Source organism: Aythya fuligula, chromosome 2, assembly GCF_009819795.1.
Source record: "Aythya fuligula isolate bAytFul2 chromosome 2, bAytFul2.pri, whole genome shotgun sequence".
In the NCBI taxonomy this organism is placed as follows: domain Eukaryota; kingdom Metazoa; phylum Chordata; class Aves; order Anseriformes; family Anatidae; genus Aythya; species Aythya fuligula.
In genome coordinates this window covers 66,263,260-66,279,365 of record NC_045560.1, presented here as the reverse complement: position 1 = coordinate 66,279,365, position 16,106 = coordinate 66,263,260, and the positions used below count along the sequence as shown (strand labels likewise).

Here is a 16,106-nt window from a genome sequence, read left to right as displayed (position 1 = left end):
GTTTATAAATCTGGCAGAGAATATTGTGAAGACATAAAATGTAACAAATTGTTTTGTCTGTGGAGGACTACTAATGATCAGTTTACCACAATCCCAATGGAAAGTCCTCAGGAAGACAGTCTCTCCTATGGTTCAGTTGGCCTTGGCCAAATTACAAGCCAAGACATGAATTAATGACATTCAAACGAAGAGGAGGGATTGTTATAAATGGAATAATAATTCATGTCAAGAAGATGGTTGATATTAAGAAAGAAGGGGGAGATGTGGGAGTGTGGCCATGGGGGTCAACAAGCCCCATGGTTGGTGATAACATCAGACTCTTTAACGATGAGGCTATCAGGAATGTAAAAGAGTTTAGAAGGAACAAAGAAGGGTGATTCAGGAGACTCCATGCAGTCTGGGGTTTCTTGTTCTCCAGATGGTAAGGCAGGAGATGGTAAGGCTGTTGCCAGGCAAAGTTGTTTGACCAATGAGAAGTTGTTTTTGAAAAGGATTGCTGTGGAGAGAAGGGTATAAGAGGGGAGCCTGTCCTCAAAATAATAATAATAATAAATAAATAAATAAATAAAAACAGGCAACACGATGTGATGAAGTTATGTCCTCAATAAAGAAGCAGGAAAAAAAAAATAGAAAGAGGCTAGCAGAATGGAGACCAGGATGGGAACAGGTACGTTGATTGCCTCATGAAGATAGGTTCGGCCAAACTCATAAAACTGCTCAGAGAAGTTCATAGATAAAGTTGCTAGGAATGGGCGCACTGGAGCTGGGAAGAAGCTCGAGCTGAGAGAAGCGGACCTGTGCACACAACTGCCTCTCACTGGTAAGCAGTTGTGCATTATGGGGAATCATACGTCCTTAGAAACAAAGAGTGTCCTGGTAACCTTATAGCTTATTCTCCTTCTTAACAATCGGACAGCTTATGATCCTGAAAAATGGGAGCAAATTGAGGTCAAGGTATGGGACTCTGCAACTAAAAATGACAAGGTTGCAGTGGGATTGCTTGGCACCTGGCAAGCAATCTCTGAGGCCTTAAAGAGCCATGTGCGACCACAGTCAGAAACGTGTAGTTTGCCAGACAGTGAGGGAGCTGTGGGCTCCTTTACTGACCCGACTGGTACGCCATCGGCCCCCCCACCGCTACTGCCATCACAGGCCTTTGCTGTTACACCCCTTGGTGACCTGGACGTGCCTTTTGATCGAGGCCTATTGGCCTTGAAAAGGAGATGGATATGCTTTTCTTTGATCTGGGAAGAATGGGATATGTAAGGCCTGAAGGCTGAGTTGCTTGACAACTTAAACTGAGACATATTGTTCAAAAGGAATGGAAAATGGAGACTGTTAAGTCATGGCACTTAAAGGATTGTTTGTTATCTTTCCTGATTGTACGTATGTATAGGCGTACTCGGGTTTAGTATGTAAAGCAATGTTCTGTATATTTAGAATGTTTGATGTTCATGTGTGCGTGTTGGTGGAGTGTGGACTCCCCGCACACCCAGTGCAGTTTACTTACCTTTTATAACTTTTATATGTTCTATAAGTATAAATATTACTAAATTCAGATTAAGTTGAGACTTCATTTATAACAGTCCAGAAAATGTGAGCCCTTTCAAGTGTATAGTGTGTGATTCAGCTTTTTTTTTTTTTTTTTAATAAAGAAACTAATGATTTCAAATAAGGAGTTGAAAAGCATTTCTTAAGCAAGGATTTCGTTCATGAGGCATTTAAAAATGTAGGCATGCAGTTAGTTTCTGATTTCAAGTAACAGAGTGGCACATTTTTTGTTTATGGTTTGTAAGCTGTACATTTGATGTATTGTTAATTTATTTATACTGATTATGTCTCCTTAACAGAATTGCTAAGAACAAGAGGGGTTTATACCTGAAAATCTCTTGGAAGTTTTAAGTGGTGAAAGATAAAATAGCAAAATGGTATGACATATCTTATAATATTGATTCTCCATCTTTTTAGTCCTCTTGCTTATGGAGGTAACTGTCTTTTAATATCTGTGGGAGTGTGTCCATGGGTGTCAACAAGCCCCACGGTTGGCGATAACATCGGACTCTTAACGATGAGGCCAGGAAGAATGTAAAGTGCTTAGAAGGAACAAAGAAGGGTGATTCAGGAGACACCTTGCTGTCTCGGGTTGCTTGTTCTCCAGTCGTTAAAACATGGAAGTTGCTGGGCGTTTGTGGTTGGCCGGCAAAGTTATTTGAGAAACACTCTGTAGCCAATAACTTAGGCTTAGGCAAGGATCTCAGTGAAGTAGCAATTTTATTTGTGATTGAGTGGCAGGCGTTCCACAAGCATGAGCACACCTACTAGTCACACAGTACTGTTTATATACTTTAGTTCTCGATGACTGGGACCCTCTCGTTTCCCCATTGACTGGGTAATCCAGGTTCACAACCTATCTGGTGCTTCACAGACAATACATGGCCTTCAGTTGCTGGCCTGTTAAATTTCAAATTTCTTTTGACTTTTTTACTGTTTGAAGTGGTAACGTTTCTATACTTATCTGACTTGACACTGTGATTTTCACTTAATTGTTCTAAGGAGTCAGGTTGTCTGCATTTTTACAAGGTCGCCTGCTAAACTTTCTTATCACTGCAAACATATCTCAATACCAGATTCCTTACCTATAAACAATGTAACTCTGCAAAAAAAAATAAAAAAATTATTCCCACACAATGAGTAATTACTGGAAAAGTACTGCTGTAGAGCAAATGGCATAAGAAGGGAGCCTGTCCTCAATAAGAGTGAGTTGAAGTTATATCATCAATAAAGAAGTATCAGTTACTGATCCTAAAAGAACCCTGGTGTCTGTGTGGTCGTTACACAACAAATGGTGCTCGAACAGGGATGTGAAGAAGATTACAACACAAATATCCTATGCAGCCACTAAAATGTAGATTTTGCTTTTTGCTGGTGTGTACTCTCTAGCCACTTAGTGCTGTTAGAAACATTCTGATTTAAGTTTCCAGCTCCAGTAGATCTGAAATGGTGCAAACTTGGAGGAGACTTCTACTTTTGAAAGTAAAGCTTTCTAGAGGACAGAAATGGATCATAGATCTTCATGATCTGATTTTTAATGTTGCTCTCTTCAAGCATAGTGTGTTATAAATGAAGTCTCAACTCAATCTGAATTTAGTAATATTTATAAAAGACAAGTAAACACTGCTGGTTGTGTGGGGAGTCTATGCTCTACCAACATGCACACACAAACATCAAACTTTATATACAGAACATTGCTTTTACATACTAAACTTAAGAACGCCTATATATATGTACAATTAGAAAAGGTAACAAACAATACTATCAATGTCCGTGTCTGGGGGAGCATAGTTGGAGTTGGTAATCCTGATTGAAGTGCTCCCATATCTTCCATGACTTCACAGTCTCCATTTTCCATTCCTTTTCTTGATTACAAACACCAGAGAATTCCAGGGCTACTCGTGGGAACAATATGTCTCGGTTTAAGTTGTCAAGCAACTCAGCCTTCAGGCCTTATGTATCCTCTTCTTCCCGGATGGAAGGGAAACACATCCTTCTCCTTTTCAAGGCCAATAGGGCCTGGGTCAAAAGGCATATCCAGTTCAGCAGGGGGCGGAACAGCAGAGGCCTGCGATGGCAGGAGGGCCAGTGGTGTAGCAGAAGGATCGGTGGATGAACCCGCAGCTCCCTCACTGTCTGGCAAACCACACGTTTCTGACTGTGGTCGCACATGGCTCTTTAAGGCCTCAGAGACTGCTGGCCAGGTGCTGAGCAATCCCACTGCAACTTTGTCGTTTTTAGTTGCAGAGTCCCATACCTTGACCTTAGTTTGGTCCCATGATCATAAACTGTCTGATTGTTAATAAAGGGAATAAGGTGTAAGGTTACCAGAACAGTCCTTGTTTCTAAGGACGTATGATTCCCCATAATGCACAACTGCTTACCAGCGAGAGGCAGTTGTGTGCACTGTGAGAAGCACTCCGTAGCCAATAACTTAGGCTCAGGTGAGGACCTCAGTGAAGTAGTAATTTATTCGCGATTGCAATGGCGGGCACCCCACAAGCAGGAGAGAGCGCATCTACTAGTTCCAAAACACAGTTTATATACCTTTTGATGGCAGGACCCTCCCCTGTTTCCCCACTGAGTGGGTAATCCAGATTCACAATCTATCTGATGCTTCACAAACAATGCATGGCCTTCAGTCGCCGGCCTGTTAAATTTCAAATTTCTTTTGCCATTTTTACTGCTTGAAGTGGTAATGTTTCTTCACTTATCTGACTTGACTTGACACTGTGATTTTCACCTAATTGTCCTAAGGAGTCTGATTGTCTGCATTTTACAAGGTCGCCTGCTAAGCTTTCTTATCACTGTAAGCATATCTCAGTACCACATTCCCTCCTTCTAAACAATGTAACTGCAAAAACGACATTTCTATTCCCACAATTCCCCCCTTTTCTTTTTTTATAAACTGTTGATTTTTGCAAAAACTCTTTTTATATCTATTTATTTATTTATTTATTTAAAGTGTAATTTGTTAAATATCTTCTTCTTCTTCACTTTCTTTGCTCTCTATCTCCTCATTATCACCTTATCTGAGTAAGGTGGTAGCTCCATGGTCATTTGTTTCAATAGTGCGGTTTCAGTTAACCACTGTACTAGTCCTCTTACACAGGGGATAATGCAGCAACCAATGGCTGTCAAAACTCCTACAACTACGATCAAGGATGTAAATACGCCTACTTTTTCTGCCAATTCACTGGCAAGGGTGGTCAGCCCTTGCAATGCTCTAGTTACTGAGCCATCTGGGACAGTATTGTTGGGTGTAAAAGTGCAACAATGGTTGCTCAGTATCACACACACACCTCCTTCCTCCGCGAGCATCATATCTAATGCTATCCTGTTTTCCCAAGACATTTTGCTGATGGCATCTAGTTGTTCAGCGATCCCTCTCATCGCATCCCTGGTATATTTGATGAATCTCTGCTGATTATAATAGATATAATTAATCCAATCCACATTTTTATTGATTGTTACCCACCAGAACAGTGACTCAAACCCTGCAGCAATTTGATTTCTGGCTTTATGTTCATCCGGAACTCCTCTAGGTACCCCAATAGAATCTATGTATACTCTATCATCAAATGATATTCCTAAGCCTCTTTTACTTCTTCTGGGTATTTGTGATGTTTCTCTTTCAAATGCCAGGATGAAGGGTATAGCTAATTGAACAAGTGCACAAGTGCCTCCCCAATTAGATGGTAGGGTGGACCGTAAGATCTTCCCTCCATTGTACCACCAGAGATCTGCCCTGGGGATCTCTAGTCTTGAGCAGTTTCCCATCAAGTCCTTGGTAGCACAAGGCAAATTCTCCCAGATGCCAGGTAGCACTCACACCCTGCCATGAGAGGCAAGCTGTATGGTTACCTATAGCTGTAGAGAATGCAGGGGGAACTGCGATATTGCTATCATGCAAGGAACGGCAAAGAGACTTACAGGCCTCATTTCCCCAGGCAGTCTTTTCTTGGTACAATGCAATCATACATCGCATCCCTTGGGAGTCTTTGGTCCACCCCCATGGGAAGGGCACTATCTGGGCAATCGGTCATCCCGAGGCACAAGCATAGCAGTAGCTACGGTTGAGACTCTGGACGGTATATTTGACCCATTCTATCCAGGCATTCACATCCCCATACCCTTTTGAATCTCAAATGTTTGAACTGCCACATTTCAGAGGGCCTCCTGTTTTCTCTCCTGTTTTCTCCTTGAGTTTCTCCCTTTCTCTGATGGCAATAGAGGATCATTTCCATATAGCTATTCTCAATCTGGCTGTTGGGTCTCTCCCAGTTATTTGTTCTGTCTGCTCAATTGTCGTTGGGCATTTAAATCTCCACAAACTAACACCTCACAAACATCAAACGTGACAGATTGTGGTACATAACCCTCTGTCACAGTCACCCATATTTTGATGGGGTATCCCGTTTTTGCTATTATCTGGTCATGCCTTTTCAAAGTTGCCAATTGACCGAGGCCTTCTCTGAGGCCTAGAATCACTAAAAACAAAATTAGTAATCAATTTTTCCCTGTCATTATTTTTAAACCTTCGGTTTCCAAATAATTATCAATACAAAGAATAAGATGTACACTACTACTGTAACAACCCCCCCCTTGGGAGCACTGCAGTTCGCTATAGGTCTGTCCTTTTTCTCAATCACAAGTCACACTCGTTAGTTACCTGTGAAAATAAAAGGTTAGATTACAATTGTAAGCTTTTATCCTACTCAGAGTCCATTATGAGATTTTTCTCTTCGATTTCAACTTCCAACAAGTCTTTTGTAGGAACAGCTTCCCAGGTACTAGCGTCAACGGATGCCTTCACTTGAGTATAGTGAGTCCAACCTTTTTCCACAGTTCTTACGGCTGTTTCAGTGGTCAGTAATTGTCCTTCCCATTCAGGCCAGAGTTGACTCTTTCCAGGTCCGAATCAGGACCCAGTTTCCTGGATGATGGTGGTGAATGGGGAATTCCAAAGGTGGGGTTTGAGCCAACAACCCACAGGTCCTGAGAGATGACAAAGAAGAAGACAACCCCAGAATACAGTTCTTAAGGAAACTCTCTTGTTTTGAATTGTGGTATCTCATCCCTTCTGCCCAGATAGGGCAATCTGAACAGCATCTCATATGGTGAAATTCCTATATCCTTTCTTGGTGCTGTTTAAACCTGTAGACTCCTACAGAAGCATTTTACCCAAGGAAGTTGGGTTTCTAACACTAGTTTAGTTAATTGCTTCTTTAATGTCTGATTCATTCGCTCCACCTTCCCAGAAGAGGAGGGGTGCCAGGGGCTGTGAAAATCCCACTCAATCTCTAAGGCCTGCTTTAACCCTTGCAGTAAAGCTTACACCCATCTAGTCATGTGGTCAATTAGGACAAACAAGTAACTCAGTAAAGTTCACCTGTATACTTTGGAAAGGTCAAACCCCTGGCTCCCGTCCCCCTCTAGATGGGTTACAGAAGACCTTTTTATTTACCTTTTGACATATGGTACATTCTCTACATATGTGCTTCCCTAAAGTGTATATTCCTACACAGACATACTTTCTTAGCACAACATCACACATTGCTTGCACCTCCCAATGACTCTTTTGATGTAAAACAGTTAATATTTGCCTCATTATCACTTTATTCAGCATTTCTCTCCCATCAGGGAGTATTGATTTTCCTTCAGACTTCATGGCTCCTGATTCCTTAAAAAAAAAATCTTTTTAAAACTTTTTAGTTCTTTCTAAGTTTTCAACAATTCCCTGAATCCTCTCTGCATTTATTCTTTGTTTTCCTTCAGACATGCCTTAAATACCTGACTTCTCTTTCTTCATATTGTGATTTATTTTTCAATACTCCCAAGCCCTGCTTTCCCAGAAAGTTGAATAGCTTGTTAGTAGCTTTCTTCCCAACTCTTTTCTCCTGTCCTGACAATAGAAAACGATCCACATATTTGTTAACATTAATACCTCCTTGGGAGGTTGTACTTGCTCCAAAATATTTTTTTTTTTTTTTTTTTTTTTTTTTTTAGAACTTACCCAAATAGATAGGTGTCCCTGTAAACCCCTGAGGTAAAATTGTCCACCTATGTTGTTGCTTCCGCCCCCATTTCAGGGTCTTTCCAGTCAGAGGTGAATATACATGTATGTTTGCTCTCAGGGCCAGAGAGCACTCCGTTAATACCAGTTATTCCAGTCTAACAATTTACTATATGAATGCCCAATTTAATCATCAGATCCCTTCCCAACAAATTAGTCCCTGCCTTGGGTACATACAATAATTACCCAGTGATCATTTTATCCCCTAGTCTCAGCTTGGTATCCCCCAAAAGTGGCACTGTTATCCCAGCCCCTTCTACCCCCATCACTTTTTAGGGTTTCATTAGTTAATTTAATCCCTGATACTTTACAAGTTAGTAATGACCCAGCTGTTCCCCAGTGTATTGGGTTTGATGGCAAGGTTCGGGGGCTGTGAGTAGGGGGGTGGGAAACTGCAGTGGCAGCCCCCGTGAGAAAAACCCAGAAGCCTCCCCGTGGCAGATAAGGGACAATTTCATCTGGCCCCAAAGGGGCCCACTGCTGCCCAGAGCCAAGCCATGAGCAACACAGTCCGTGCCTCTGTGAGAGCACATCCACGAAAACAAACAAACAAAGAAACAAACAAAAACCTGCTGCTCAACAGCAGTTGGGAGAGCGAGAAACCCCCCCGCAGACACCAAAGTCAGTGCAGAAGGAGGGGGAGGAGGCGCTCCAGGCGCTGGAGCCGAAGCCCCCCTGCGGCCGCTGGAGAGGCCCCTGGTGGAGCAGGCTGTTCCCCCCCACCGTCCCCCTCCCCGATGCTTGGGAAACTGACCAAACACCACAGCAAATATGCAAATACACCAAAACTTCTAGACTGTTACTTAGATAATGCCTACATCCCCTTTCCCTGCTCATTCAACTTCAAACAGCTCTGTTAAATATTACATGCCACACCTTTAACACCTTCAGCAACCCTTTTAACACTTCCTTCATCTTTCTCCAGACTGTACTTTTCTAATACCAGCACCAAAGGCTCAGTCAGGGTCCAACTTAATTCCATACCTTTTCCCTCCAAGATACTGAAACAACATATCAATATAGCATATTTCATCCCATTTTCCTTCTTTCCTCCTTCTTCCACTCCAGATATTCCTATTCGAAGTGGCCAGCCTGGCCACACTTAAAACATCTTATCAAAGCCTGTCTCTGCTAGGACTCGGGCCACAACACAGGCAGCCTTCTTTGCCTGCCATTCCTTCATCTCTCTTCCTCTCCTTTCCATCCTGGCCCTGACTCCCCCTGAAGATTTTCTTCATCTTTCTCCAACCCTCTGCCTCACTACCCGCTGCACTGTCAATACCATTAGTTTCGCTCTCTGCTTTTCCTTCTCATCTCCCCTCCGGACACACACCTCCAGGGCCTCCCGCAGGAGGGTCCCCCAGTGACTGTTCACTACATCCCCCCACCTTCTGAAGCATTTTCTGCATATTTTTCCAGGCTTTAATCACACAATGAACTTTCAAGAGCCCTTGGGATACTGGGTCATCAGGTCTCATCCCCAAGTACTTTCTCATTCTGACCCCAAGTCTCTCATATGATTTCTGTGTTGCACACTATTATTATTCCAGCCAGGATTGGCAAGTGGGTATTTCTGCCCTGCTGGTATTACCCCTGGTCCTGGAGGATGAGCTCTTTCCCATTCTTGTATAGCAGCTCTCCTCCTGATCATTCCCATTTCTTTCCCTGTAAACAACATACTTATAGACATAATTCCCTCCCCCAAGAGTATAAATCAGGTCGTAGGAACTGGTCTAATTGTTCCACTGGGCTGTTGGGGTCCTCGAATAAAGACTTCTTCTCCTTCTTAAAAGTCCTAACCTCGCTGCTGGTAAGGAGGAGGGGGTAGTTCACCTAAGAGGATACACAGTTAGTGTTAGTACTGTTAGTATCAGGGAAGGCAAAATTCTCAATATATCTTCTACCTTGTTCTAATTCTTGCCAGAGCCTAGAGTACGATCCTTCTTTAGGGACAGTGTTAATTACAGTCCCTATCTCCCTTCCTGGAGTGACTGCTGCTGCCACCAGTTCAATATTAAGATTATAGGGAGCATAACTTGGCTCCTTCTCTGAAAAAGGAATCTTATTGTTTACATATAAATTCAAAGCCTGAATTTTCATCAGACCCGTATTTTGGCCAAAATACTGCTGTTTCCTTAATTGGTTCTTTTGTCCAGACTGATACACAATATTTACCCCCCTTTTTTTTTAATTATTTTTCTTTTACAATCCCTCTAATTTTGGGATTATGTTTCCAATTTCTTATCATTCTTCAGGAAGAACTATTAGTAGGCACTCCCCCAGGGATATCTCCCTGTCCCCTGGAACTCATATTTTCCCATTTTTCCTAACCCTCGCCAGTATGTGCTACAGAATTTTCCCTTCTGCAGTGTACCACACACCAACGTACTGAAAGATGGGGGTGTACCGCCAAGCACTTCCCCGTGGCAGCGTTACCGCACACCTGAGTTTACCAGATTCCCTGGTGTACTTCCAAGCACTTCCCCGTGCAAGGATTACCGTACACCAGATTCCCCTGGTGTAGTGCCAGCACTTCCCCGTGCAAGGGCTTACCATACACCAGATCACCCGACCCCCAAGGCAATACTTAATATTTCTTACCTTGGTCTGTGCACAGAGTTACCGGATCGATTCTTAAAAACCCGGAGTGCCTACCTTCTTCCTTTCCCCACTACTTCACGGATCCTGCCTCTTTAACCAGTCTCAGGCCCTCTGTCAGCTTTCCGCAGAACCGCCACCGTCGATGCACAGGACCGCTGAAATCAGCGGGGCATGCCTTCCTGCTGCTGTGGCGGTGGGGCTCCCCAGTAGGTGACTGGATCCCGGACGAGCCCCCAAACTGTGAGAAACACTCCGTAGCCAATAACTTAGGCTCAGGCGAGGATCTCAGTGAAGTAGTAATTTATTCGCGATTGCAATGGCGGGCGCCCCACAAGCAGGAGAGAGCGCATCTACTAGTTCCAAAACACAGTTTATATACCTTTTGATGGCAGGACCCTCCCCTGTTTCCCCACTGAGTGGGTAATCCAGATTCACAATCTATCTGATGCTTCACAAACAATGCATGGCCTTCAGTCGCCGGCCTGTTAAATTTCAAATTTCTTTTGCCATTTTTACTGCTTGAAGTGGTAATGTTTCTTCACTTATCTGACTTGACTTGACACTGTGATTTTCACCTAATTGTCCTAAGGAGTCTGATTGTCTGCATTTTACAAGGTCGCCTGCTAAGCTTTCTTATCACTGTAAGCATATCTCAGTACCACATTCCCTCCTTCTAAACAATGTAACTGCAAAAACGACATTTCTGTTCCCACAGCACAGGTCCGCTTCTCTCAGCTCGAGCTTCTTCCCAGCTCCGGTGCACCCATTTCCAGCGACTTTCTCTATGAACTTCTCTGAGCAGTTTTATGAGCTTGGCCGAACCTATCTTCATGAGGCAATCAACGTACCTGTTCCCGTCCTGGTCTCCATTCTGCTAGCCTGTTCCTTTTCATTCCTTCTTTCTGCTTCTTTATTGATGACATAACTTCATCACATCGCGTTGCCTTTTTTTTTTTTTTTTTTTTTTGAGGGCAGGCTCCCCTCTTACACCCTTCTCTCCACAACAGTTCTTTTCAAAAACAACTTTTCATTGGTCAAACAATTTTGAATATAACAACAACAGCAAACACCCAGAAACTTCCATGCCTTAATGGCTGGAGAACAAGCAACCCGAGACTGCATGGTGTCTCCTGAATCACCCTTCTTTGTTCCCTCTTAAACTCTTTTACATTCCTGGTGGCCTCATTGTTAAGAGTCTGATGTTATCACCAACCATGGGGCTTGCCGACCCCCATGGCCACATTCCCAAATCTCCCCCTTCTTTATTAATATCAACCATCTTCTTGACACAAATTTACTCCATATGTCACAGAGTGTCTCAAGTGTTTTGTTTTCTTCTTATGCATCTACTCTTTTGGTAGCAAAAGAATCTGTGCAGCCTGTTGAAGCAGAGAGTTTAGACTGATCTAGGTATGGTTTTATTGAAAACTTATGCATCTGTAATAGTTGTGCTAGTTTACATTTTAGTCTATATAAATTAATTTATAGTTTCAATAGTGGGAGACTTTCAGAAAAGGTTTGAGGTAAAATTACTGTTCTTTGGAGATCAGGCAGGGCACAAAGGAAATAGAAATGGGAAAGGGTTAAACGCTTAGCTTTCTAATGAGCTTTAACACCCTCCCACCCCCTTCCCACAGTGCATGCTTTCATGCATTTCTTTTTATTATTTCAGAGGTACACCTATAGGTCTCAGGTTGGAGTTATTTCTGTCACTAATTTTTAATTTACCATCTGATTTTGTTTGCCAGAATTTTTGTGGACAGTGAAAAAAAATAGGATCCCTGTGGTTAAGATATAACTAGGTTTTTAAGCATTAACTTGAACATATTCAAAACATGCAGTATTGCTTTGGCCATGTTGCATTTGCTGAAGTTTAAAGGTCAAAGGTCCTTTAGCGTAGCTTTAATTAAAAGATTGTTTCTAATCATGACTTATAAGTCTGTTTTCCAGAAATTCAGAATGCTTATCAGACTGTTGTCATTCCTATTTTCATCATAGTTTTCCTTTCAATATAAGTTGATCTTACTTCCTCAAATATGGGTTTATGGCTGTTGTGAATACTGCCAATACAATACTTGTGCTCCCTGAAATTTCTCTGGTCCAGTACCAGTGCTTTATTTTAAATGTGAGTTCTTAAAATGTAGAATGTACCACTGTCAGATTGGAGAGAACATAATAATAGTTTGCTAGAAACTGAATTAAGACAGACTGTTCAAAGAAATATTTGTTATATTCTAGAAAAAATAACAGATCTAAAGGAATTAGATTGGGTTGTTGGAGTTACTGCTTCAAAATTTGGGTTTTGTTTTCTTGTGCATAATGTATGAAACTGACTTGTATTGTGATGCTTTGGTGTTCAGTATGGATTTTTGTATAGTCCGATCATTTCAAGTTAAAGCCAAAGATTACGAATGTGGAGATTTCTACTTTAGGAGCCTGGTTGGCTTCATGCTTAATAATAAATGCTGCACAGCAAGTATTTATGGTTGGTTCTGCAGTGTGAAGAAAAGGGTATGCCTTGGTTGTTCAAGTAACAGAGGTTACTGGAACGTATATTGGATATGAGGATATATTGGATATGAGGATATATTGGATATGGATATTGAACATGTGATATAAGATATTGGAAGAGGCAGAAGTCTAAAATTGTTTCAGTTGCTGAGGAATTTGTGTCAAAATACAGCATATAAGCCAAAATAAATTCTCATCTGATGCAGAAATTAAACCTTAACTAGAAATATATACCAATCCTTGCATTTATTAGCTGTCTACCATGTACAGCTGTGATTTCAGAAGCATGACAAGGTAAGTATGGAGGGTTTTCTAGCCATTACACCAGTATTTGCCAAAGTTCTGATATCTGAAGCAGCTCCTTATGGATTAAAATTTGTAGCAGCACCCCACAGATGTGTATCTGAGCAAAAGTCTGCATGTAGTTGTTGCGACAGGCACACTGTGTGTAGACTTTTCAGGATCTCCTCTGTCAAGCTAAGAGTGGATGGGCAGAAGGCACAGACTTCTATGTCATGCTTCTGGTATGTTAGTGGGCTGTAGTGTATATTTTCTTCTTTTACTTGATGACTCCTGAAAATAACCTTATTGTGCTGTTGCTCAGCTTAAAGTTTCTTTTAAAAGGCAAACATATCCCACATGAATATGATGTAATCTGGGTTGTTCTCTGCAGTAGTAACATCTCTTCTCCTTGCTCCTACATCCTGGATGTGTTCTTTCTAAAGGAATTCCATAGCTATTGTTCTTTGCACATGAACTTGAGCAATAACTGGTTTTGTTAACAGGAGAATTTTGTCCAAGAATTTGTGAGGCTTCCTTACTTGTTAGCCCTTTGAAACAGTAACATTTTTGCTGCATTTTCAAAATACTTAATTTTTCAATTTTAAAAAAAAAAAAAGTCTGGACTGTGGCTTTTTATTTTTATTTTTTTACTTAAAAATTAAATGTAAATAGTACTGCCTACAATATAAAGGGCATACCTTTATTCAAGTGCAACTGTGATGAATTCAGCTTGTGATTAAAAAAAAAAAGGAAACAGTAAGTGTTCTCTTATTATTTGATGGCATGATGGTGAAATTAAGTTTGTGTCCCATATTGGAATATTGGTTTCCTGCTTTTTTATAATAGTAGATTTTTTATTTTGATTTTTTTTGGATGGATATAAAGTTACATAGTTCTATGTGTAGACTTGTCTGATGGAGGGTACCGAGTTCTTGCATACTTCCTGGACTACTTACTATTAGTATGTTGTGACATGGACTGTATCCTTTAGTTTTATGCAAAGTAAACTAGTGTAAAGTAATATAATGAATTTACCCTTCTCTTTCTTGTAGCACAATGGCTGACAGTAAAGCAAAGTCGACCAAACCTGCAAATAAGACTCCTCCAAAATCTCCTTCTGATCCCGCAAAGGACCGAGCAGCAAAAAGGTTATCCTGTGATTCAAACAGCTCCCATGAGGGAGCTGTGGCAGGAGACTTGAGTGCTCTGGAAGAGGCCTTTAGAAAGTTTGCCATACATGGTGATACAAGAGCCACAGGAAAAGAAATGCATGGGAAGAACTGGTCAAAACTGTGCAAGGACTGTCATGTAATAGATGGGAAGAATGTGACAGTCACAGATGTTGACATTGTCTTCAGTAAAATCAAGTAAGTTCCTTTTTGCCATCATTTCTTTGTCTCTCCAATATATTTTGTAGATAGGATCTAAATTTATCTTCTGTTGCTCAAGGACTTTGCAAGCCACTATGCCTTTGTCCTGATTGATATCTTTCAATGTTCCTTTGTGAAACTGTTGCTTTTAGCTTGTGCCCTGCTATATTAAACTGACAGGTGTTACTGTTGTTATGGAGTGCAAAGAAGTATGATATAATCAAGATGGATGCAGGTTATTCCAGGAAACTTCTTTTTGACTGCAGTAAATGCTGTGAATATTTTCTTAAAAAATATCTGGAAAAAGTCAGGATGTAGTCTTGCATCTTGCCAGATGTCAGCCTCAAAGGACTGAGACTAAGGTGGAATACATATTAAGCCACTGTTCGATACACAGTCCTGATGTCCAGCACAACACCTGCTCAAGTTTCAAGTGTAGGGTGCTGGCCACACCAAACTGATGGCAAATTTGTGATGCACTGGCTGTGAGTAGTTGATTATTATTATTTCAGTGGCCTCAGTTTATTCTTTTTGAGAAAGTGGAGCTTTACTAAAAGTTTTTCTCCAAATTGATCAAGCATGGCTTTATCCAGAAACTGCTAAAATCAAAGGGAGGAGGACATTCAGCTATTCCAATATATTCTGTATGAAATGCCAAATGATTTTTTGTTCTCACTTTTTATCTCCCTTTCCCTTTTTGTCTGAATTGGGTCATTTTCATCTTCGTAGGTCCTAATATGGGATCTGATAACCTTGTCTTATCTGTTTTTTGTTACCACAGTGACTATTTAAATTCTTCCACACCTCATTGCATTTAGGGATATGTATTAAAGAAGGTCCCTTTACCATACTTGTAGCTTGTGGCAACTTCTATTTAGTTTGTGCTCTCCACTGTCATGGTGTAATGCTGGAGAGAGGGCATGCAAACTGAGTTGCTTAAAAGAATAGTTAGGAACACTTGCTAGAAGCCCTGACCTTTCAGAGTGCATCAAAGCACAAAGTCAGAGAATAAAAGGACCTTCATCTTTACAGGTTGTTCAGTGTAATATGCACAGCTAGCATGACATTACTTTTTATATTTTTCTTATTTTCTTTCTTTAATGAAGGGTCTTATGTGGGTAATTGAAAACACTATATATTGGAATACACCAACCTTCTCATTCTCATATTAGTCCACTTTTTCTTTGAGTCCCTGTGTGTATTTTTTGGAAGCTGCATGTACTATCAGTGAGCTAGCTTATTTGAAATGGATGTTGAGCTTTGAGGGTTGTTTATTTCTTTCTTGACCCGTAATGAACAATGATGGCATTTATTTTCAAGTTCTCTTTGGCTTTCACCAGCTTAAAAATTTCTCTTTCATCACAGAAAATAAATCCTCATTCAAATTTCTTAAACTGATGTCTGGGAAAGTTAGTGATAGTGTAACTCTGTGGTACATGTTTAAAAAAAAAATTGTGCAAGATTAGCTGATTTAAAGAAGTATTAATTTTGATGTCTGCTGGGGTAGAATGAATCCAGTTCAATTCTGCAGGAGTGAATTGTGAGGTGGTAGGGACCTGAGGGTGAAGGGTAATCTCAGTGTATCCCTTTGCCATTGTTCAGATTTCTCTGCTTAGCTCAGAGGTTCTTGTCTTTGCCTCTGTGCAATATGCCTTTTCAGCAGTTTTTCAGAATCATAGAATATCCGGAGTTGGAAGGGACCCATAAGGATCATC

General features: G+C 41.1%; 1 protein-coding gene across 1 annotated transcript in view; it reads left to right on the top strand.

The window, feature by feature from the left end:
• The window catches only part of TPPP (tubulin polymerization promoting protein), a 69,644-nt gene that overhangs the window by 16,913 nt on the left and 36,625 nt on the right, over window positions 1-16,106 (top strand). Inside the window, 1 exon segment of the mRNA XM_032182195.1 lies at window positions 14,074-14,388. Within this exon segment, the coding sequence (XP_032038086.1) occupies window positions 14,078-14,388 (311 nt within the window). The 5' untranslated portion in view covers window positions 14,074-14,077.